Source organism: Vipera berus (assembly GCF_964194415.1).
Source record: "Vipera berus genome assembly, chromosome: 1".
Lineage (NCBI taxonomy): Eukaryota > Metazoa > Chordata > Lepidosauria > Squamata > Viperidae > Vipera > Vipera berus.
The window spans coordinates 300,265,747-300,288,968 of record NC_138202.1 but is presented as its reverse complement, the minus strand read 5'-3'; the positions used below and the strand labels follow the sequence as shown (position 1 = coordinate 300,288,968).

General features: G+C 42.8%; 1 protein-coding gene across 1 annotated transcript in view; it reads right to left on the bottom strand.

The window, feature by feature from the left end:
* The window catches only part of DAAM2 (dishevelled associated activator of morphogenesis 2), a 150,456-nt gene that overhangs the window by 52,891 nt on the left and 74,343 nt on the right, over window positions 1-23,222 (bottom strand). Inside the window, exons 8-13 of the mRNA XM_081312958.1 lie at window positions 22,983-23,049; window positions 20,441-20,558; window positions 15,898-16,036; window positions 15,524-15,582; window positions 14,980-15,164; window positions 10,293-10,613 (exon numbers count right to left, since the gene is read on the bottom strand). Of these exons, the coding sequence (XP_081169084.1) occupies window positions 10,293-10,613; window positions 14,980-15,164; window positions 15,524-15,582; window positions 15,898-16,036; window positions 20,441-20,558; window positions 22,983-23,049 (889 nt within the window). The remainder of the gene's footprint in view (window positions 1-10,292; window positions 10,614-14,979; window positions 15,165-15,523; window positions 15,583-15,897; window positions 16,037-20,440; window positions 20,559-22,982; window positions 23,050-23,222) is intronic.

The following is a 23,222-nucleotide window of genomic DNA, read 5'->3' as shown; positions in this document are numbered from 1 at the left end:
AGATTTTACTCTAGAAACACTTTTTATGCAAAAAAAACCCCAGAAATTTCTGATTTTGGAGGAGAAGGAGGAGGAACAGGAGGAGGAGGAGGAGGAGGAGGAGGAGGAGGAGGAAGGCTGCCCAGCATGTGGTATCTTGAAGTCCAGATGTTGCTAAAAGTAGGACACTCCTACCTTCTCAACTGAAGCTCACAAAAGGCACTCACATAGTAAAGTGCATTAGCACTTCATTATTAAAATAATTAAGAACAGCTTCTAACTCCCACTCACCCTTATTAAAGAAACAAGAGGAAAAATGCATTATTCTGAGAAGCTAAAAGGGGTCAGGAAGAATTCAATGGACAGAACATGATTAAAAGAAGACACAAGTTTTGGAGAAAATCCAGCCCAAAAAATAAAGGCAAAAGCAAAACAGCCATGCCTTTGGACTCTCTTGAAGTCACTTTTTTGGCTTTTAAGACTGGCTTATATTACAAAGTAAGTTTCCATTGAGAACTGCAAAGTTTTCTGCTTTGTCTCTATTAAATCCACTCAGAGCTGTTAGAGTGTTATGGTCTGTCTAGTTTATAATTTTGTATGAGACATAAAACCAGAATATGGAAAATGACCCTGGGACACATTTTATTTTTCACATGGGAAGACACTGATAGAGATGACTACAATCAAAAATATAGTCCAGAACTGACTGCCTAAAAATGAAGCCCAATGAAGTTCCATAAAGCTGACTAAATTTATCACATGAAAACAGCAATTATCAAAAATTAAAGCTCCAGAAATACACTTTCCTATTAAGACACACCGGTTGTATTCCTTTTCTTTATTCTTCTTTATTTGTTCCCCAAATTTGTTCTGATATTATTTTTTTCTACCTTAGACTGTGGTACGAGAGTTTTGATACAGTCTGTCCAAGCACATTACTCTTTTTCCTTTTTTTGTCTCTGGAACTTACAGATGAATTGGCCACACCATATTTCCAGCAACAACAACCAAAGAAAGAGGTTTGTGGATGTATCAGGAAGAGATGTTCTGTTCACGTGCGTTAGAAAGGGAGTGAGAGGATTATTACAAGCAGGAGTTGTGGAATGAGCTGAGCAAACAGGAGAAGCTCAGGACAAAAGTAGCTGGAGGCCTGAAGTTATCTGCAAAGGGTGACTGAAGGGGCCAAAGAAATGGGATCCATTTCAGAAGCACGAGTAGCAGGAAATTGTGAGCGGCAACAGGGCCAAAGGTGAAAGCAGCTGCAGAGCCAGGCAGCCATGCCAACCTCTGTAATTGTGACAGTAGTTCACAGCAGTGATAGCAAACTTTCCCCTTCTTAGTCAGAAACAGAGAGATGCCAAAGTCTCAGCAGCAATTCAGGCCAAAGGCAACAGATGCCTGGCTCAAAACCCTGAAAAATGCCTACCATCAACCAAATCTTGCATGGCTAAAAGATAGCCAGAAATCAGGCTGAGAAGAACATCACTTTTGTTTTTACACATCATAAGTGGGAGAGCAGCAAAGGATGGGAATAAACTAAGCTAGGATCATTAGCTCCCTACATGATGTATAGGAAAGGAAGGAAATACAATGATAGACATTGATATAAGAAACACAAGAAATAGGCATAGCTGTTGTACTTATAGAATATAAAATGTGAGATAAGGAAAGAACATAGAAAAGTTTAGAATGTGATTTAATGAGCATATATATCTGTATGTAGCACTTGGATTACAAAAGCAGTTGGGAACAGAATCTCCATTGCTAAATGACGCAGTTGTAAAGTATGAAGTCATGTGATGTGTCACTTAACGACAGCAGTTCAGAAGTCCTCATGCCTTCATTAGGGAAGAGCCTCACACGATGATGGAAATCACAAGAACCTGACTACAGCTTGCTGTGACAGCATAATTGTAAGCCAGACACCAAATACTTGTAATGTGATTATATAAGCATAGAGACATCGTAGCGGTCATAACTTCACAAGTTTCAACAACAGAATGTGTGGTTGTAACTTGGGAACTACATATGTGTCTGTATTATTCCTTCCTTCCTTCCTTCCTTCCTTCCTTCCTTCCTTCCTTCCTTCCTTCCTTCCTTCCTTCCTTCCTTCCTAGAGCCACTGAAATGTGTACAAACTTGGAAAAAAGTCGATAAATCTTCAATGTTCTTGTAAAAATATTGCTGTATTATAAATTTTGTGATACCAGTTTATAGTGTGAGGAATCATATGACTGAAAGTTTATCAATTACCTACCACAAAAAGAAAGTTTACAAATAAAGTAGAATCTCAGCTTCCTGTTCTTATGTTAACTCTGTATACACATGAAATATTATAACAATTTTACATAATCAAATATTCTAGTTTTGATAAATCCTGTTAATCCACCTATTATTTCATATACAGTAAGCAAAGATTTCCAGTCTAGATACTATCTTGCAAGCCAACATAATGGGAGGCACCTGTAATGCACTGATATATACTGTATATACTCATGATGTTGCACTCAGATAAGCCATATGAAAAATAACCTAAATACTAAATTTCCTAAATATTAAATACTATTACTGAAGTTCCACCCTAGTTTTGGTAGCTACTAAAAGGTAAGGTAAAGGTTCCCCCGCACATGTGTGCTAGTCGTTTCCGACTCTAGGGGCCGGTGCTCATCTCCGTTTCAAAGCCGAAGAGCCAGCGCTTGTCCGAGGACATCTCCGTGGTCATGTGGCCGGCATGACTAGACGCCAAAGGCGCACGGAACGCTGTTACCTTCCCACCGTAGTGGTCCCTATTTTTCTACTTGCATTTTTACGTGCTTTCGAACTGCTAGGTTGGCAGAAGCTGGGACGAGTAACAGGCGCTCACTCTGTTACGCGGCACTCGGGATTCGACCCGCCAAACTGCCGACCTTCTGATCGACAAGCTCAGCGTCCTAACCCACTGAGCCACCACGTCCCTTGGTAGCTACTACATACATGTAAATTATGGCAAACTCAATCAAATCACTCCTCTCCAAAATCAAGCTATTCCTCCATGCTCCAAAACTCCATTTTTATTCATTCTCTAACCCTTATTGATAAGTACAGCTGTCTCCCCTGTGAACCAGAAAGAAGGATAAGCCTTTGGTCCTGTAAACTAAAAAGAAAAATCTGCATCTCTGGCTTGTTCAGTGTTTGTGTATGTGCATATAACTGTCTTTTTTTTTCCTCACCCAAAGTACCAATTTCTGAAAATAAAACTTACTCCCATAGCCCCACGTGGCTTTGAAAGACAAGAACAGGAGGAGCAGCAAATATTTCACTTCATCATAAGAAAGAGAGAGTAAGCGAGGAGAACGCGCATTCTTGTGGCATTCCAAAGGTCCCGAGACACTTATTCCACATGCCTGAGCTGAGCCCCGAGTGACTTGGAGTCTTAAAAAGAGCATGGATTTCTAGGCAGCTACCCAAATTCAACACAGATAGTATTTTATCTGCATTTTTTAATGACCAAAGAGTAATAGGGGTGATGGAAATTAGAAGGTGGGAGTTGGATGAAAACAAGTGTGCTACGCAAAAGGTAGGCTGGATACTCCTTCCTCTAGAAGGAAGAGCTAGACTGATTTGTAACTAGAAGAAGGAGATTATGCTCCTTCATGGTTATGCAATGAATGAGTTGTGTTGTGACTCAGGGCCAGCCGGTGGGTCCGACAGCCGGGTCCGATGTATCGGAGGACTCAGATGTGGGGGAGGAGGGAAACGAACCGGCTGATGATGATTTGGAGGCTTTGCAGAGTCCTCAGCCGGGGACCTCTTCTCAGCTGTGTGAGCCCGAGAGTGCGGAGGATGATGACCCACAGCTGGCCCTGTTCAAGGACGCCCGACGTAGGAGGCAGACGAGCAGGGACAAACAAAGAAAGACTATGGGACTCCTCGGGAGGAGGCACAGGGAGACCACGCCCTGAGCTCTCTATAAAAGAAGTGTTTGGGGAGGGGCTAGTTGCTGAAAGCAACTTTTTCGTTTGAGAAGACAAGCTCTTGTGTTTTGTTATCTGCGTCATTAAACCTTGGCAGAAGCCTTTTAGCCTTGGACGCTTTCCAGACTCGTCTCTTAATTAGGGGTTGGGAGAAGAGGGCTGGTCCAGAACAGTTTGCTTTCAGCCACTCACCCCTTAATACTACGATGGAGCAGCTTCTTGCCGAGAATGCCCAGCTCAACCAGCAACTCACCTTGCTGGCCACTCAGGTGGCACAACTGCAGGCTCAGGTACATGCTGCCCCCCCACCCAGGAGGAAATGTCAGTTAGCTATGCCGGATAAGTTTGCTGGTAAACCAGAACTGTTTCCTGCCTTCCTGGGACAATGCCAGCTTTATATCAGCGTGAGAGCAGCTGATTTCCCCACTGACCGTGATAAGGTGGGATTCGTGTTGAGCCTTCTGTCGGGAGATGCAGCTCGTTGGGGCACGCCTCTGTTGGCACAGCCTAGCCCTTTGTTGGATAACTTTGGGGGGTTTTGTGACCATATGCGCCTCATGTACGAGGACCCGATTAAGGCGCAGACCGCCACCCGACGTCTGAAAGCTTTGAGGCAGGGTCAGCGCCCCCTACAGGCCTATATCAGCGATTTCCGGCTGCTTAGCCAGGATTCCGCCTGGAATGAGGCTGCGCTCGTGGATGCCTTTCAGGATGGCTTGTCAGAGGAGATGTTGGATGAGCTGGCCCGCGTGGACATTCCCTCAGATCTGAATGGGCTGATCCATCTTTGTCTGCGGATCGATGCCCGGCTGCAGCAGCGTAAGAGTCGCCGTGCCACCCCACAGACCCCTGCCGCCCCTGTTGTGCGTGAGCCCCCAGTCCAGAGGGAGGAGCCAATGGAGCTGGGTGCCGCCAGGTCCCGTCTATCGGTGACGGAAATGGACAGACGACGATCGGAGGGGTTGTGTTTTTACTGTGGGGACCCTGGACATTTGGCTGCTTCTTGCCCAAAGAAGCGTCAGCGGGCGTCAGTGACCAAGCCTGCCCCGAGAAAGTCCCCTGCTTTGCTATCGGGAATACGGCCCGAGCCCGATCTAGACGGTGTGAAAGATCGGGCGACCCACAACGATCACGCCGAGCGACGCCGTTCCGACGGTGCCTGTGAACCTCCACGGCATTTGATTTTGGAGGCACGACTGATCCTTCCTGGCAAGCCAGAGGGGATTCCGGTCCATGCCTTAATTGACTCTGGGGCTACCACTAACTTTATGGATTCGGCCTTTGTGGCCAAATGGGCTGTTCCCCAGTGTCCGGTGGATCCGCCCATGCTTGTGGAGACCATCGATGGTCGAGTGCTCCTGTCCGGGCCTATCACGGCCGCCACGCAACCCGTGTGTATGGCCATCAGTACCCATGTGGAGGCCATTCAGTTTTACGTCACTTCGGATCTGCACTTCCCCGTGGTCTTGGGACTGGCGTGGCTCCGGGCGCATGATCCACAGATCTATTGGTCTCAGAACTTGGTCACCTTCCCAAGTTTGCAGTGCGTGGACCACACCCGCCATATCTGTGCCGGCCAGGTGGAGGGTTCCTCAGGGGTTTCCTTGCCTCCCGTACTGTCCGACTTTGCTGACGTGTTCAGCGAGTCAGAGGCGGACCAATTACCCCCGCACAGGCCCTACGACTGCTCCATTGACCTAGTCCCTGATGCGCCTCTCCCAGTGGGGCGTTTGTACTCCATGTCGGAGCCCGAGTTGGCCGCATTGCGGGACTTCCTGACAAAGAACTTGGCTCGTGGATTCATCCGGCCCTCGTCCTCGCCAGTGTCTGCGCCCGTGCTCTTCGTCAAAAAGAAGTCGGGCGAGTTACGGCTTTGCTGTGACTACCGGAAACTCAACGCTATCACGGTGCGTAACCGCTACCCGCTGCCCCTCATCCCCGAGCTCTTGGACCGACTCCGGGAGGCTAAGATCTTCACGAAACTGGACCTGCGTGGAGCTTACAACCTCGTCAGGGTTCGGCCGGGTGATGAGTGGAAGACAGCGTTTGGTACTCGCTATGGACATTTCGAGTACACGGTGATGCCGTTTGGCCTGACCAACGCCCCCGCTGTGTTTCAGCATTTTATGAACGACATCTTTCGGGATCTGTTGGACCAGTTTGTTGTGATTTACCTGGACGACATCCTGATTTACTCCCCGTCGCGTGAAGCGCATCATCAGCATCTCCGTCAGGTCCTGCAGCGCCTCCGGAAACATCGGCTGTTTGCCAAGTTGGAGAAGTGCCAGTTCTACCAGGTGACCATTGATTTCTTGGGCCACCGCATTTCTCCCGAGGGCATCGCCATGGATCCAAGTAAAGTTGAGTCGTTGCAGAGTTGGCAACCCCCGCGTCGCGTGAAGGATGTTCAGCGACTTCTTGGATTTGCCAACTACTATCGGACATTCATCCCTGGCTTTGCTGCCTTGACAGCCCCCCTCACCCGGCTCCTGCAGAAGAAGACTCGGTTCCAGTGGAACGCCCCCGAACAACAGGCGTTCCAAGCTTTGAAGGACGCCTTCATGAAGGAGCCCATCTTGAAGCATCCTGACCCGCAACGGCCGTTTGTCGTGGAGGCGGACGCCTCCGACATTGCCATTGGGGCCGTGTTACTCCAGGCAGCGACGCCCAACGGTACCCTTTTCCCTTGCGCGTATCACTCTCGGAAATTGAATCCCTCGGAGCGCAACTATACCATCTGGGAGAAGGAGCTGCTGGCCATCAAGGCGGCGTTCGAGGCTTGGAGGCATCATCTGGAGGGGGCGCGGCATCAAATCGAGGTCCGGACGGACCACAAGAATCTGGAAAGCCTGCAGACCGTTCGGAATTTGAACCAACGCCAGATCCGGTGGTCCCTCTTCTTTGCGAGGTTTGACTTCCGGGTGCGGTACATACCAAGCGGGCACAACCAGAGAGCGGATGCTCTGTCCAGGAAGCCCGAGTACACCCGAGTGGAAGACAAGCTTCCGCCCAGGACAGTGATCCCCGTCGAGTCTTTCGCTGCGGTACGGGAGCCGGTGGATATACGGGCTCGGATCCGGGAGGCGCAGCAGCAGGAGGCGTGGGTGGCTCAGCGGAAGGAAGAGGTGGGGCCAGATTCGCCTTGGTCGGTCACGGATGGACTCCTGTATTATCGTGACCGGCTCTATGTTCCAGGAGGGCCACTCAGGGGACTCGTCCTCAGCCAATGTCATGATAACCCGGCTGCGGGGCATTTTGGCCTGTTCAAGACTCTGAACCTGGTCTCCCGTACTTTCTGGTGGCCCCGAGTCCGACACGATGTCCAGTCTTATGTCACCTCCTGCGTCCCATGCAGGCAGGCCAAGTCAGCGACAGGGGCCCCGCCTGGTTTACTGCAGCCTTTGCCAACGCCCAAGAGACCCTGGGGGGCTGTGTCCATGGACTTTCTGACGGATCTACCCCCATCCTCCGGCTTCACGACAGTGTTTGTGGTGGTGGACATGTTGACCAAGATGGCGCACTTCATCCCCTGTCGCGGCTTACCGTCAGCTCGCGCCACTAGTCGCATGTTCATCCAACAGGTGTTCCGGCTGCACGGCCTTCCCGACAGGGTCGTCTCCGATAGGGGGGCCCAGTTTACAGCCCGCTTCTGGCAGGAGTTGATGCGGGCGTTGGACATTAAGGTTTGCCTCTCGTCCGCGCATCATCCTCAGACCGACGGGGGTACCGAGAAGGTCATCGGCATCTTAGAGCAGTATCTGCGCTGCTATGTTAACCTGCAGCAGGACAACTGGGTGGACTATTTGGCCATAGCCGAGTTTGCCTTTAATAACTCGCAGCACACCTCCACGCAGATGACACCGTTCTTGGCCAACGTGGGTTATCACCCCAGGTTCTTCCCTCTTTCTCCCGTGGACTCACCGGAGCCGGCAGCGAACGAATTCATGGCGGAGTTACAGGCGATCCATCGGTTGGTGCGACGGCAGCTGGAGAAGGCCAAGGCCGACTACAAGAGGTTCGCCGATCGGTCGAGAAGGGATACGCCTCCACTATCGGTGGGGGATCGGGTCTGGCTGTCCACCAGGAACCTACCATCCACTCGGCCGGCGAGGAAGCTGGACCACCGTTACCTTGGACCGTTCCCAGTCGAGGCCGTCATCAACCCGGTCGCCTATCGTTTAACTCTGCCACGTTCCCTGCGCGTGCACCCCGTCTTCCATCGGTCCTTGTTGGTCCCCGAACAACCGGCCTGTCCACTTCGCCAAGCGGAACCTCCCCCATCAGGAACTCGTGATGGAGGCAGCACCCCCGAGTACGAGGTCGCCAGCATCAGGGATTCCCGCTGGCTGAAAGGTCGCTTCCAGTACCTGATCGAGTGGAAAGGGTACGGGCCGGAGGACTTCACATGGGAAGATGCGACCGCCGTTCATGCCCCTGCGTTGGTGACTGCTTTTCACGAACAGTTCCCATCCCGACCGCATCCGGATCGGCAGACCCGAGGGAAGGGCCCTGCGGTGCGGGATAGTGTTGTGACTCAGGGCCAGCCGGTGGGTCCGACAGCCGGGTCCGATGTATCGGAGGACTCAGATGTGGGGGAGGAGGGAAACGAACCGGCTGATGATGATTTGGAGGCTTTGCAGAGTCCTCAGCCGGGGACCTCTTCTCAGCTGTGTGAGCCCGAGAGTGCGGAGGATGATGACCCACAGCTGGCCCTGTTCAAGGACGCCCGACGTAGGAGGCAGACGAGCAGGGACAAACAAAGAAAGACTATGGGACTCCTCGGGAGGAGGCACAGGGAGACCACGCCCTGAGCTCTCTATAAAAGAAGTGTTTGGGGAGGGGCTAGTTGCTGAAAGCAACTTTTTCGTTTGAGAAGACAAGCTCTTGTGTTTTGTTATCTGCGTCATTAAACCTTGGCAGAAGCCTTTTAGCCTTGGACGCTTTCCAGACTCGTCTCTTAATTAGGGGTTGGGAGAAGAGGGCTGGTCCAGAACAAGTTGTTCAGAGCATTGCATGTCATTTAGCCTCTGTAAATGTTTTAGCCCCAGGGCTGGCTCAAACCTTTCCACATGCTTTTCACTACCACCAATCTACCCCCAACACATACACTCCATCCATTTTTGTGGAAACTGCAAAGTTAAAAGCTTCCTTCCAAAGAGGTTTGCTTGAAAACACACTGCACAAGAGCTCCAGCAGACCGTGGGCATATATAAATACCACAGCATTTGCATGTGTTTGGATAAATTTTAAATGTTAACACTTCTACATGCAATGTGGAAAGAATGTTTTTTTGCTAGGGTTTGACATGGGAGAGGAAGGAACACTTAAATAGAGTTGACTGAAGAATGTATTTTGAAATGTCAGTATGTTCTCTCTCTGCTAAAATGTCTAAATTACAAAATTGCAGTATTAGAAGTTTTGTGGTGAGTTTGAAAACTCAGTTTTGTAATGAAATTTAATTACAAAATTCTTCCCACTTCCAAACTAATAGGCCTTACTTTCAAAAATCTATCTTAAGATGATGTGTGTTTCTATATGTATAAAAATTTCCTTCTCACCCTTATGGGTCCTCTACCAGAGCTCTGGAAGGGCTCTGCGTAGTAGCTTAGCTCTGTCCAGTATCTACTCTGATGTTGTTCCTGGGTTCTGTTGGAGCTTCTCTCCCAGCCTAGGAGTCACAGTCCCGAGTGCTCCTATCACCACTGGGACCACTTTGGCCTTTACTTTCCACAACCTTTCTAGTTCCTCCTTCAGACCCTGGTACTCCTCCATACTCCTTCTTCCTGACGTTGCTGTCACTTGGCACTGCTAATTTACCGCCACCAGCACTTGCCTGTCCATTTGGTTCTGGAAGTCCCACAGTATCTTAGCCCTGTTATTCTCCATAATCTCCCCATCTGGACTTGGAAAGTGTCTAGCCCATACACTTTACACAAGTTCCTATACACAATGCCAGCTACTTGGTTGTGCTGCTCAGCATATAATGTGTCTGCCTGAATTCTTACACTCGTCCACCATGCTTTGGACTTCTCTGTGAGGTCTCTCTGCATAATCTGCACCTTGGGTTCTGTCTCGTATGGTAGACCTCTGCTTCTATGGATCTACTGCTTAGTGCCACCTAAGCTATCTATCAGTAATATATCTCTTTCTGTGTGTGTGTGTGTGCGTGTGTGTGTGTGTGTGCGAGTCACATAATTGTATGTATATATATATATTATATAATTTTAAACGAGTATCAGTTTTGCACCTAAAATTCGGTTCTCATGGCATAACTACCTTAGCACAATCTTCAATGTTCCAATCTTCTCCAACATTTCAATCCATAGCAAGCTAAACAAAAATAGGGTTTTTGAACCTTACCTCAGTCAATTTGGCCCAGTTGAAGGATTTCAGTGGATGAGATGGCTGTGGGATTGATTTTTTCTTTAGGCTAATCTCACTGTTGCTAAATGTGGTGTTGGAAGAAACTGGAGGCATACTGACATTGAAGAATGGAGGTGCTCCAGGTGGGGGTGGAGGTCCACCTGGAGGTGGTGGTGGAGCTGGAGGAGGAGGACAGCTGGAGAAAGGAAGAGGTGGTGGTGCTGGTGGCAAAATCTCTGGTGATCGTAGAGAAGAGGACAAAGAAAATGGTCCACCAGGTGGTAGTTGAGGAGAAATTGGGAATGTACTATTCCCTTGCTGAAAAAAAATAATATTTGGGAGCAATGAGTAAAATCATACTAGTTTTTATTGTAGTTCCAAAAATATAACATGCCTCATCAAACATTGTAATTATTGATTACTTCATGGTGGTAAGGGTGACAAAATGTCAATATTGTAAAAATGTCCCTTTTAAGGGTCATCCTGTCACTGCCAGGTAGGTATGGAAACCTGGGTAATCTGCAAGGCCTCTATGAGGAATATTTTGGCTAATTAGCAATGGCACTTAGACTTGTATACAATGCTTTACAGTCTTCTCTAAGCAGTTTACAGAGTCAGCATAGTGCCCCCAACAATCTGGGTCCCCAGCATAGGGCCCCCAACAATCTGGGTCCACTTTACCAACCTTGGAAGAATGGAAGATTGAGTCAACCTTGAGCTGGTCAGGATCGAACAGCCAAACTGCTGGCAGCCAGCAGTCAGCAGAATTAGCCTGCAGTACTGCATTCTAACCACTGCACCACCCTGGCTCTTAAGGATAAAGTTGCTCTGATCCACACTGAATTAGATTCTATCTGAGCAGATCCAGCTAAGGTGCCATGAACACAGTTTGGTGGCATGAGTTGTGACGAATTTGAGTCAAGGATACTTGAGGAAGTGGACAGGATTTTCTGCATTGTTACTAAAGCCACTTGTTTGCTGCAACCAGATCCTTAATGGCTCATTAAGGTATCCAGAAAAGTGGCATGTAGTTTTCAGTCCATATAGTGGTGTTGGCAGCCTTAAATCAAGCTATAGTCAACCCCCTCCTCTACAAGCTCTCTCTGGATAATAATAATAATAATAATAATAATAATAATAATAATAATAATAATAATAATAATAATAATAATAATAATAATAATAATAATAATAATAATAATAATAATAATGAAGAAGTTGGAAGGGACCTTGGAGGTCATCTAGTCCAACCTCCTGCTCAGGCAGGAAACCCTATACCATTTCAGACAAATGGCTGTCCAGTCTCTTCTTAAAAACTTCCAGTGTTGGAGCATTCACAGCTTCTGGAGGCAGGCTGTTCCATTGGTTAATTGTTCTAACTGTCAGGAAGTTTCTCCTTAGTTCTAGGTTGCTTCTCTATTTGATTACTTTCCATCCATTGCTTCTTGTCCTGCCTTTGGGCACTTTGGAGAATAGCTTGACTCCCTCTTCTTTGTGGCAGCCCCTGAGATATTGGAACACTGCTATCATGTCACCCCTCACCCTTCTCTTCATTAAACTACACATACCCAATTCCAGCAGCCTACCTTATATGTTTTAGCCTCCAGACCTCTAATCATCTTTGCTGCTCTTCTCTGTACTCTTTACAGAGTTTCAACATCTTTTTTACATCATGGTGACCAAAACTGGATGCAGTATTCCAAGTGTGGCCTTACCAAGGCATTGTAAAGTGGTATTAATACTTCATGTGATCTTGATTCTATCTCTCTGTTTATGCAACTTAGCACCGTGTTGGCTTTTTTGGCAGCTGCAGCACACTGCTGGCTCATATTGAAGTGATTGTCCACTAGGATTCCAAGATCCCTCTTACAGTTACTACTATTGAGCAAGGTACCCCCTATACTATACCTGTACATTTGATTATTCTTGCTTAAATGTAGAACCTTACTTTTTCAGCATTGAATTTCATTTTGTTAAATAGTACACAGTGTTCAAGTCTGTCCAGATCCTCCTGTATCTTAAGCCTATCTTCTGGCTATCTTCTTAAGCCTATCTTCTGGCTATTCCTGCCAGCTTGGTGTCATTTGCAAATTTGATAAGTTCCCTATCTATCCCCTCATCCAAATCATTGATGAAGATGTTGAAGAGCACTGGGCCCAGAACAGAGCTCTGGGGCACCCCACTACACACTTCCCTCCAAGTAGATGTGGTTCCATTGAGGACCACACGCTGAGTACGGCTGGTCAGCCAGCTACGAATCCATCTGGTGGTGATGCTGTCTAACCCACATTTTTCTATCTTATCAAGTAGTAGGTTGTGATCTACTTTATCAAATGCCTTACTGAAATCCAAGTAAATTATATCCACAGCATTCCTCTGATCCACTAATTTTGTCACTTGGTCAAAGAATGCAATAAGATTTGTCTGGCATGATCTGTTTTTGACAAACCCATGTTGGCTTTTAGTAATGACTTTGTTTGCCTCTAGGTGCTCGCTGACTCGTTGTTTGCTTTTCTTTTCCAGAACTTCCCAAGTATTGAGGTCAGGCTGATAGGTCTGTAATTTCCTGGATACATTTTTTTCCTTTTTTGAAAATGGGAACTACATCAGCTCTTTTCCAGTCCTCTGGTAGTTCTCCAGTGCTCCAGGATCTTTCCAACTGTCAGGAAGTTTCTCCTTAGTTCTAGGTTGCTTCTCTCCTTGATTAGTTTCCATCCGTATTCTGTCCCTAATCTTACAAAGGATGTTGAAAGGATTGGATTATTTAGACCTATTCCATTTGGGCTCAGGCTAGGATTCAATACAGAGACAGCCTTGATCATATTTACTGATGGCCTATAGCAGAGGTAGGATTGGGTTGGGACATTGATACCACTGACAGTATCCATCTGGACTAACACTGGTGTCTGGGAATTGGGAGGACTATATTATGCTGGTTTTCTTCCTTCCTTCAAAGATTTTAATAAGTGTTGAGGGAAAGGCTGCTTTTTTGACCCCTCCTTTAGAGGTGCCACAGGACATAACACTCTCTTTCCTTTTAACAACAACATTAAATCACTGAGTGAGGTCATTCATTGTTTTGGGGTCAGGGATCATCAGTATGGTGATAATACCTAATTACAATATATCTTTCAACCTCAAATCAGCCAACTGAGGTTGTCAAAGCTCTCTCCTCAGCAGAATAAGTAAAAAAACACTCAAGCTCAATCCTAAAAGGACCAATCGGCTGTCACTGATGGAACCTTCTGAGGAGTTTTCATCTTTACTTCTAAATGGGTTTCCATTTTCTCATTCAGAAGTGGTGGGGAACCTGGGGGTTTTCTTTTAGACTCAAAGCTCCTGCTTAAAAAGTAGGCAGCAGGTAGAACTGTGACTCAGAGGTCTTTTGGACAGCTCCACCTGGTGTGCCAATTGTGCCCCTTCTTGGACTGGGCAGGTATTCAGAACTACAATGAACTCTACATGGGATTTCCTTTAAAAACATGCAGAAGTTCCAACCATTCCAAAATGCAGCATCATGAACAGTGATGGACTTTCCACGAGATATCCATGTGACACCTCTACTTCATGAACTGCATTGGCTTTCTAGCATGCTGCAGAGTGCAATTGAAGGTGCTGGCTATCACCTGTAAAGCCCAAATGGCATAGGATCCAGTTATTTGAGCAATCGCCTATTACCCATGGTTTCAGCTTGGCTAGTACAATCTGGCAGAGTGAACACATTCCAGGTCCCTTCAAGACTCAGGTTGCTTTGTAATGGTCCTTGCCCTCTGAAATAAGGTTTCCCCCCTTAAATCTGGATGACTCCCACCCTGATGACAGTCTGAACACTTGGCTGTAGATTGGAATTCCCTGTTTGAGATGTCTGGATTACAATTTTGTATCCATTTTAATATTCTTTTTGAGCTAATTTTTGTATTTCCTTTTTACATTGTTCCTTATTTCATGAGCCACCCAGAGTTGGTTGTAGCCAGAGCAGAAAAGACAGCTAAAATATAATATAATATTGTGCCCTGTGAAAAACATGACTGCCAAAATGAATTTCAATGTATTCCACTACTTTTGTCTTTCCTTGCCGCTAAAATAGTACAGTTATTGTGTCTCCCCAAAAATAAGACTGGGACTTATATTAATTTTTGCTCCAAAAGATGCATTAGGGCTTATTTTCCAGTTAGGGCCTATATTCTGGGAAATATGGTGCTAAATACATCCATCTAGATCAGGGGTCTTCAAACTTGACCCTTTTATGACTTGTGGACTTCAACTCCCAGAATTCCTCAGCCAGCGTGCCTCACTGAGGAATTCTGGGAGTTGAAGTCCACAAGTCATAAAAGGGCCAAGTTTGAAGACCCCTGATCTAGATGATGATCTTAACTGGGGCTTATTTTGGGGGTGGGGTTTATATTACGAGCATTATTTTCTAATTGGGTCTTATTTTGGGGAAACACAGTATCTTTCTGCCAATAGACTGAATATGTTGTAGACACTTTGTGCTAATTAAAACATGATATACCATCATGCACTCACACTGAATGAAATAAAATGGAAGCAATGACAAGGGATGAATGAAAAACACTGGCAATATAAATATTGATTCCATACATTTTGCCTTCTCCACAGAAAACATCAAGCCCTATATTTCTGTTTAAGAATTAGGGAAAGAGAGAAAGGGCTCATATCCTACCGAAAATTCATTCAGCTGAACAACAAGGTCACTCATTTGATCCCGAGTTTGGCGAAGCTCCAGGGATTCTCTTTGCAGCTTGTCCTTCATTTTATTCAGTGTCTTCATCATTTCATCTTTCTCTTGGGTTTTTATGTCACATTCTCTTTCTTTCTTTTCTAGCCTGCTCATCAACTCAACATGTTCTACAAACAGTAGAGGGAAAACTAAATGAACACAAGCTAAACCAAAAATATGAAATAAATTCAGAGAACCTAAACTATAAAGTGACAAGTGGAGAAAAGAGTTTCATTAAACTATTAATGCAGATTACTATAGTTGTATAAAAAAAAACTTTAGACTGAAAATCAGCAGGTTTTTTTTTTAATGAGTGGTATTCAAAACAGGCAAATCAGACTAATGTTAAAAGACATTATCAGCTGCTCTTCACCATCTGTAAACTGGAAATACAAGAATGCATGTTCCCTGAGCTTTGTTCTTTGCTAGATTATCTGAAGTTACATTCCTAAATTCCATTTTTTCCAATTCTGAAATGATCACGTACCTTTCCGGAATTTCTCTGCTTGATCTCTCCATTGTTTCACTTCATTTTCATTTACCAACCTGAATGAAGATAAAATAAGATCATTCAAAGCCCATTAAAAATATAGAGAAATATTCCTAGAAGAATAGAAACATATTAGAAACTAACAGCATAATAAGTTCATTTCTAAGAAGATTCTTGTTATTGCCGTTAGCCCTTTAAATAATGCTAACTTTCTGCGGCAAAATGTTATAGTATAGTTTAATGCAAATTTTACTGGACAAAAAGTAGACATTATTTTGACTAATCTTATCTCTACATACATGAAACGTTAGATATGAAGGGGCCCTCATCTTGCATGAATAAAATCCAGTCCCAGTTTTTAGGTTTCTTACATCTTAATGATGTTCTTGACATTGAAGTTTTCCAAAGTAGTTACATCTGGATCATTCCCTCGTTCATCCTGAAGAACAATTTGCTGCAGTATCCTGTCTAAAAGTTGCCATTGGTGAAATGTTCCCCCATTTCTTTTATCTGCAATCACAAACACCAGTAAGAAACTTAGAGATCTAATCACAAGACCCTGAAAGCAATTATAAATGAACACATGTGAAAAATATATTTACAAGTAATCGTCACTTAGTGACCTCAATTGGGACCAGCAACTCAGTTGTTGAATAAAGTGGTTGCTAAATGAAACTGTGGCTGTGTTTACAAACTTACGGTACTTCAGTTTTCCTTTGCTTAGGATTAGTTCTCATTTGATTGTGAACTCAAAATGATAGGAAAACTTGATTTCCCAGAAAAAAATGTGAAATAAAAAATGAATAATACTTACAAATAAATGAATTTCTATTATCTACCTGTTGTGTTTTTTATGACTTCCAAAGGAAATTTTATAGAAAAATATTCAAGTTATCTCAAAGCATGAGTATCTATGTGGCAATAAGTTCCACCTTATGGAAAACGGGCTTTTATTTACCCAAGTAAATTTAATTGAAAACTTGAAAAAAGGGAGAGGAAGAATCTCTGAAATGAAAAACAGAGCCTGCTAACTATTCCCTCTTATATAAGTGCTTTTTAAAATTAAAAATAAACTATTGCACACTTTAGTATTTCACCTGTGTGTAACGTATTGGGATTTTTACTTGTACTGATTCACGTGTCTGTTTAAATGCTGCCTAAAGGTTGCTCAATGGTGTGTCTGTGTAATGGTCTCTGACTAAGCCAGACTTGTTGTCTCCAAGAAGATCATTGGTAGATTTGGGCTGGGAATGCGTTACTTTAAACCTATTGGCCACCACCTAGTGGCCACCCGTATAAGTAGCTGTGCAGCAGCCACTGTTTCAGTTCTGTTCCTGTTTACTTCAATAAAGCATGTTCCTGTTTGCAACCTTCCTTCTTGCTTATTGCCTACAAAGAACTGGCTACACAACACTGAGGATTATGGATCATAGGCTTGAATATATGAAATAGTCCCTCAATGACCAAATAATATTAAAATAAACCTCCTTCAAGTTACTGTTTTTTACTTAAAGTATTTTTTTATATCCATCGAAACTACCTTCACATGAACTCTGGCAAGGCTAGCATATTTTCCCCTCCCTCCCTCCCTCTCTCTCTTGCTCCATGTCTCTTACACACACACACACACACACACACACACACACACACACACCACAAATAATTTTTGGGAACAGTTTTGTTAAGTGTGCCACTTTGGTTCTTGCCCAACTTTGTTAATTAAACCACAGAGATGCTGCTATATATGCAACCTCTGCTTGTCAATAATGTTATTCGTTTTCAATTTCAGGTTTAAAACAATCTGAAGAGATTTATGATAAGTTAGGGAAGATGCTTTGATCCCTTCTAGATGTTTTGGAATTCATTGATTATCCTAGCTTAGACTGACAGGAGCTGAAGTTCAAAGCATTAAATCTGGCACCAGATTCCTTATTTTTGATGTATACAGTATTTATAGTACAGGTAATCCTCGATTTATAACAGGTCATTTAGTGATTGTACAAAGTTACAACGGCACTGAAAAAATGCTGTTATAACCATTTTTCACGTTGCAGCCTCTCCATGGTCAAAATTCAGATGCTTGGCAACTGACTCATATTTATGACTATTACAGGATCCCGGGGTCATGTGATCACCTCTTGCGACCTTTGACAAGCAAAGTCAATGGGGATGCCAAATTCAGTTAACAGCCATGTTACTTTAACAACTGCAGTGATTCACGTAACTGTGGCAAGAAAGGCCGTAACATGGGACAAAATTCACTTAGCAACAGAAATTGTGAGCTCAATTGTGGTTGTAAGTTGAGGACTACCTATATATATAAAACTGTTCAGCTTCAGACATACAAACACGAGGCAGAAAAGTGGAGCTAGTAGACCCAGTATGAACAGCTCGATGCTGTGTTAATGTGTTGAATGTGTCAAGCCCAAACTTTAAAGGGAGCTGCACCTTCAATTAAATTTGAATGGCTAACTCCAAATGAAAACAAATTATATCCAGTTGTTGCTAGATTATTGCATAATTTGATATTCCCAAATTTGTACAATACACTTTAGAGAAATCGCTAATTTGTTTTTCCAATTAGGGCTTGAGAACTTTTTACTTATCAGTTCCCATGAAGTAAGATGGGAATGAAGTATTTTCCGTGAATTTCCCATAGTACAACAAGAGTGTTCATCTGGCCAGTGTTTTGTTTTTCATCAAGATTCTGTGTTAATTAAAAGTAGAACCTGCATATCTCCGACCCTTAACACTAATGTTCTTTCTTGTTCCTTTAAAAAGAAAAAAAAATGTAATGATTTAATCAAGATGAACTTTGTTTCCAGATGGATTTCATCCAACTTTTCTCTTTTTATTGCTAGTTAAACAAGAAATGGCTGCTTCATGTTTGGGGGATCTGAAGTGGGAACAGGAACATGTGCTCTGGGAAAGCCAGCTGTCCACAGGCAAAAAACTCTGTAGTCAGCTAATGTATCTCTACCTTCCTTTTAGTTGTATGGAAATGGTGAGTCTGATAAATAATTCATACTGCATGATCAACACAGATGAGCAATCAGCTTCCCAGAAGATCCAAATTGTCTAATGAATTAATTTTCAACTTTGATAAAGAATAACCGGTCATATCTTCCTTTCCTGTCTTGGATACAATTGGATGGTATTAGGATCTACTTTGTAAACACCAAATTAATTTGTATCTGAATTATTTTCTTCTGGACCTCTGAATAAGAGATTGTGGTTCTTGCCAGAGAACCTGAGAATGGAGAATCATGTTACATCACCATGCACAGCTACTGCACACTAAAAAGAAGATGTATTGATTTATTATAGACCTTTGATTATGATTAAGTGTGTAAGATTAAGAGTTTTTCTATCAAAGATGCATGCCAAAGCAGCTGCTAAGATTGCTTTGGCAACAATGAGATGCCATGTATTTTGCCCTATATGATCAGGAAAAAGAAATAAAAGAGAACAAGATTATTTGATTGAAGGAGTATGCTTCACCAATATTTTAATAAGTTGGTCTATTTTTCCAGGTCTGAAAATGCTGCTGACTGTTCCATTATGTTAAGAAACCAATTATTTTTTTAGAGTTAAACAAAAGACAAAGTTCACCTAAGGAAGTGTAGAGATTTTGATTGTTCTTATGGCAAGATAATGAAACCTGGAAGACAATTTTGAGCAGTTTATGGGAATCACAAAGGTGTTTTTTTCAAAAGGCAACTGGACTTCCTTTGATTTTCCTTGAAGATGTTTTCCTTCTCATCCAAGAAGCTTCTTCAGTCAGAACTGAAGAAGCTTCTTGGATGAGAAGTGAAACATCTTCAAGAAAAAACAAAGAAAGTTCAGCTGCCTTTGGGACAACAATGATCTGGATGTCTGCGAATCTCTACAGATATGGGAATTAAAGTTTATAGGAATGTAGATTTTCCCCTTGCTATGTATCTCTCTTTAAATGACATATAGCAAGGCTCACAGATTCTACCAAAACCTTTATCCTCCCTGATCTGGAGAGAGAAAACTATACACAGCAGTGAATATCAGAATAGTTTCAGAAAATATTAATTTACCTTCCTTTGTCCAAAACACTATAATGGGGGAATTTACTAAAAATATACCCCTACTTTCTCTTCCCATCTAACTCTCCACTGCACATAGCTTTCTAACTCTTCTCCCACCTTCATAGGGAGAACTAAAGGAGACACTCTGTCTGCTTTATTTTTTGCCTTAACCAATATCCAAATCTGTAAAGAAATTTAATAAAACTTCAGTTTTTGATTCAGCTTTTGCTGCTTCTGAGGAACTCTGCCACATGAGAATATCTCTTGAGTCTATCCAGATCAGCTTCATTTACGATTCAAACAAAGTTAAAAAAAAACATTCCTACAACAAGGAACTGGAGAGCTGCTAGCTCAAGAAAACATTTTTGCTATTTTGCTCTAGTAAGATGGCTTTATCCTTTGTTGTAATGTTCTATGTTGTAACACCACAATGAAGTGATATTACAGTCCAAACATTAATGATTTTATTTGTTTGGTATCTCAAGTTTATTTTTACAAATAACTTGAGACAGCGAACACATCCAACACACTTTCCACTTCCTATTTTCTCCACAACAACAACCCTATGGGGTGGTTTGGGCTGACTGGCCCAAAGTCACCTAGCTGGCTTTCATAGCTAAAGTGGGATTTGAACTCATGGTCTCCACCTTTCTAGCCCAGTGCCTTAACCACTAGATCAAACTGGCTAATGGTAATATGGTAAAACATGGTAATAATCCAACATACTGTATTATGAAATTAGAAAGGGGATACATTTTTGGCACCAGCCTCACGGATCATTAGTTCCACCATCAAAGTTTCTTCTTACATATCACAGCATTTTCCCTTTGACTGTGAGAAGAAATGATCTACTCACAAGGCATTTGTAAGCAGTGCTGGAGTACAGACAGTAAATAGGGGTAAGCATCTGTGTGCTTCAACCTCTTCCTGATCAGCTCAAACATCTGCGAGGCGCTTTTTGTGTCAATATGTACCTACAGCAGAATACAGAGAAAGGCAAACAAAAATTATAATAAAAACATCGTTGTGAGGCAAATTTTAGACACAGTAGCCAAATCACACAGCACATAAGTTTCAGTGTGTAAAAAGGTGAGCAGAATAAGATGAAAATATATTAGTTTGTTTGAAACAACTGTCACCATCTATGCTCATTAAGATTCTGAAAGCTGAAACCCATTCTCTTGCTTAATCCTTGCATTTTCTGTATCATGTCATGTCTGCATATGAGAATAAAATGCACATTTTAAACAGAAAATAATAATTTGTGACATTTTTGAAACTCAGTTCAGCTATTGGAGAGAGTATCTATTGTAAGACCCACACCAGTTAGAATCCTACTCAATGCTGGGATGCCTATTTAATGGTGGATCCATTCACATCTACCAGGTTAGAAAAGAAAAAGAAAAGAAAAGAAAGTATCTTACTACATTATAGGTAATTACTACAAGCTGTCACAATGTATCTTTATTTCTGTTACGGTCAAAGTTACCTAATCTAAAAGAAGCCATTAACATACACTAAGAAGGGATGCACAGAATTCATCAGTTTGGAAATGGAATGGTCTGAAATATATTTTTCAAACAAAAAGTTATGTTGTGTGTCTGGTGTTGCGGACAAAATAGGTTCAATATATTCCAGTAACGCTCCCTTGATTAACAAAATTTTCCAGTCACTAATACTAAGCATGCATGTGTTACTTCTGCTACTAAATACTAGGTAAATTATTGGGAAAATATCTATACTAAAAAAGAACACACTGTTACAAACCAGTAATTGAATCTATTGTGGTTGTAATAAGAAATATGTAAAATTAGGTAAGCTTCTGAAAAAAAAAACCATATTATAAGCATGTTTCCTTTTTTCATACCCTCAGAATGGGTGGCATTCATGTTGCTCTGCTCACAAACCTATTACAGAACACTTTTTTATTATAGAGCATACTTATCTTTTTTACCTTACTTGATAAAGTATTTGTTAACTTTTATATTCTATTATATTACTATTATTTGAAAACCTATCCCTATTTTGAGGTATCAACATTTTACTGGACTTACAGCTGACACCAAATGATGTTTAGGTCTACACTGTCTTTCTACTAACACTACAGTAGATGGGAGCTAGTAGTGATGGGATACATTCATAAATGTTAGGACATGTTCTAGCCTTTTAGAAAAGAAGCAATAAGTGCAATCATGTGAATAATCTCAGTGTGGTGCAGTGCAGTGTGGTTTTGATATACTGAGTGCTTGTTTAGATCTTCTAGGCTTCATTAAAAAAGGGGGTCTCCACTGAGGACTAAAGGGCTGGGCTGCAGCAGGTGCTGGCTTCAAAGAGGAGTAAGGAGCTGTCCATTGCAATCCTAATATTCATGGTGCTGAATCCAGCACCAGAGCTAAAGCCCCTTAAAATATCAATGGACAGTACTTGGGGGCATTAAGTTAAAGCTGTGTGAAATTGGAACAGCAAATTTACAAGCACCCACATTGTAGGAACATGTTTTACCCCACAAAAATCCATCTTAGGTGATCAAAGCCTAAGAGCCAAAATAGAAACAGAACTTCATAACATACAGGTAGTCCTCGACTTAACGAGTGCAATTGAGCCCAAAATTTGTGTTGCTGAGACATTCATTAAGTGAGTTTTGCCCCATTTTATGACCTTTCTTGCCACAGTTGTTAAATGAATTATTGCAGTTGTTAAGTTAGTAGCATGATTACTAAGTGAATCTGGCTTCCTCATTGATTTTGCTTGTCAGAAGGTTGTAAAAGTTGATCACATGACCCCGGGCACACTGCAATGGTCATAAATATGAAGCAGTTGCCAAGCATCTGAGTTTTGATCACATGGTCATGAGAATGCTGCAACAGTTGTGAGTGTGAAAAACAGTTACACATCCCTTTTTTCAGTGCTATTATAACTCTGAACAGTGACTAAACAAACTGTTGTACGTTGAGGACCTGTTAAGATGGCAAATGTAAAACAGAGGGAGGGGAAATGTAGTACAAAAGGACTCCAAGACATTCAGTGTCTTTTATTCCCTAAGTGAGCAAAGCATATTAAGCAATATGGACCAGCAATCTATTCATCACCAAATATTCCTAAAATCCAAACTATAAATGCATGGATGAGCAAAAATCAAACTGAGGCATTTAAGCCATCACTTGCCATAATAGTCAGGTTAAATGATAGGCTCTTGAAAAGGTCTGAATTAACTTAGTCACCAGATAACGTTTTTAAATAATACTTATTATACTTTTTATTCTTTATGAAAACTTCCCATTTTTCTTTAGTTATATGAAAACCATGTCTGTCCCACAAAAAAATCTGATACATTTATAGTAGTAGCTAAGGCAAACTAACATTTCTTAACAGCAAAAGCTTTCTAGGAGAACACTCACCATTTCAAACCTCTTTGCAAGTTCCAAGTCATCTTCATTTCGAACCATCTCAAAGAAATCTAAGTGCCTAGAGGAAAAATAAACATTTTCATCCTATATGTTATTCATAATGATATGAACTCAGTTGGAATTAGTTTCCAAATTTGATATGCTGCCCTTAAATCAATGTGGACTGAGGGGGCCTACATTCGGATATGATTTTCATGATATAATAAAAGGCAAAACCAGATCAATGTGCTT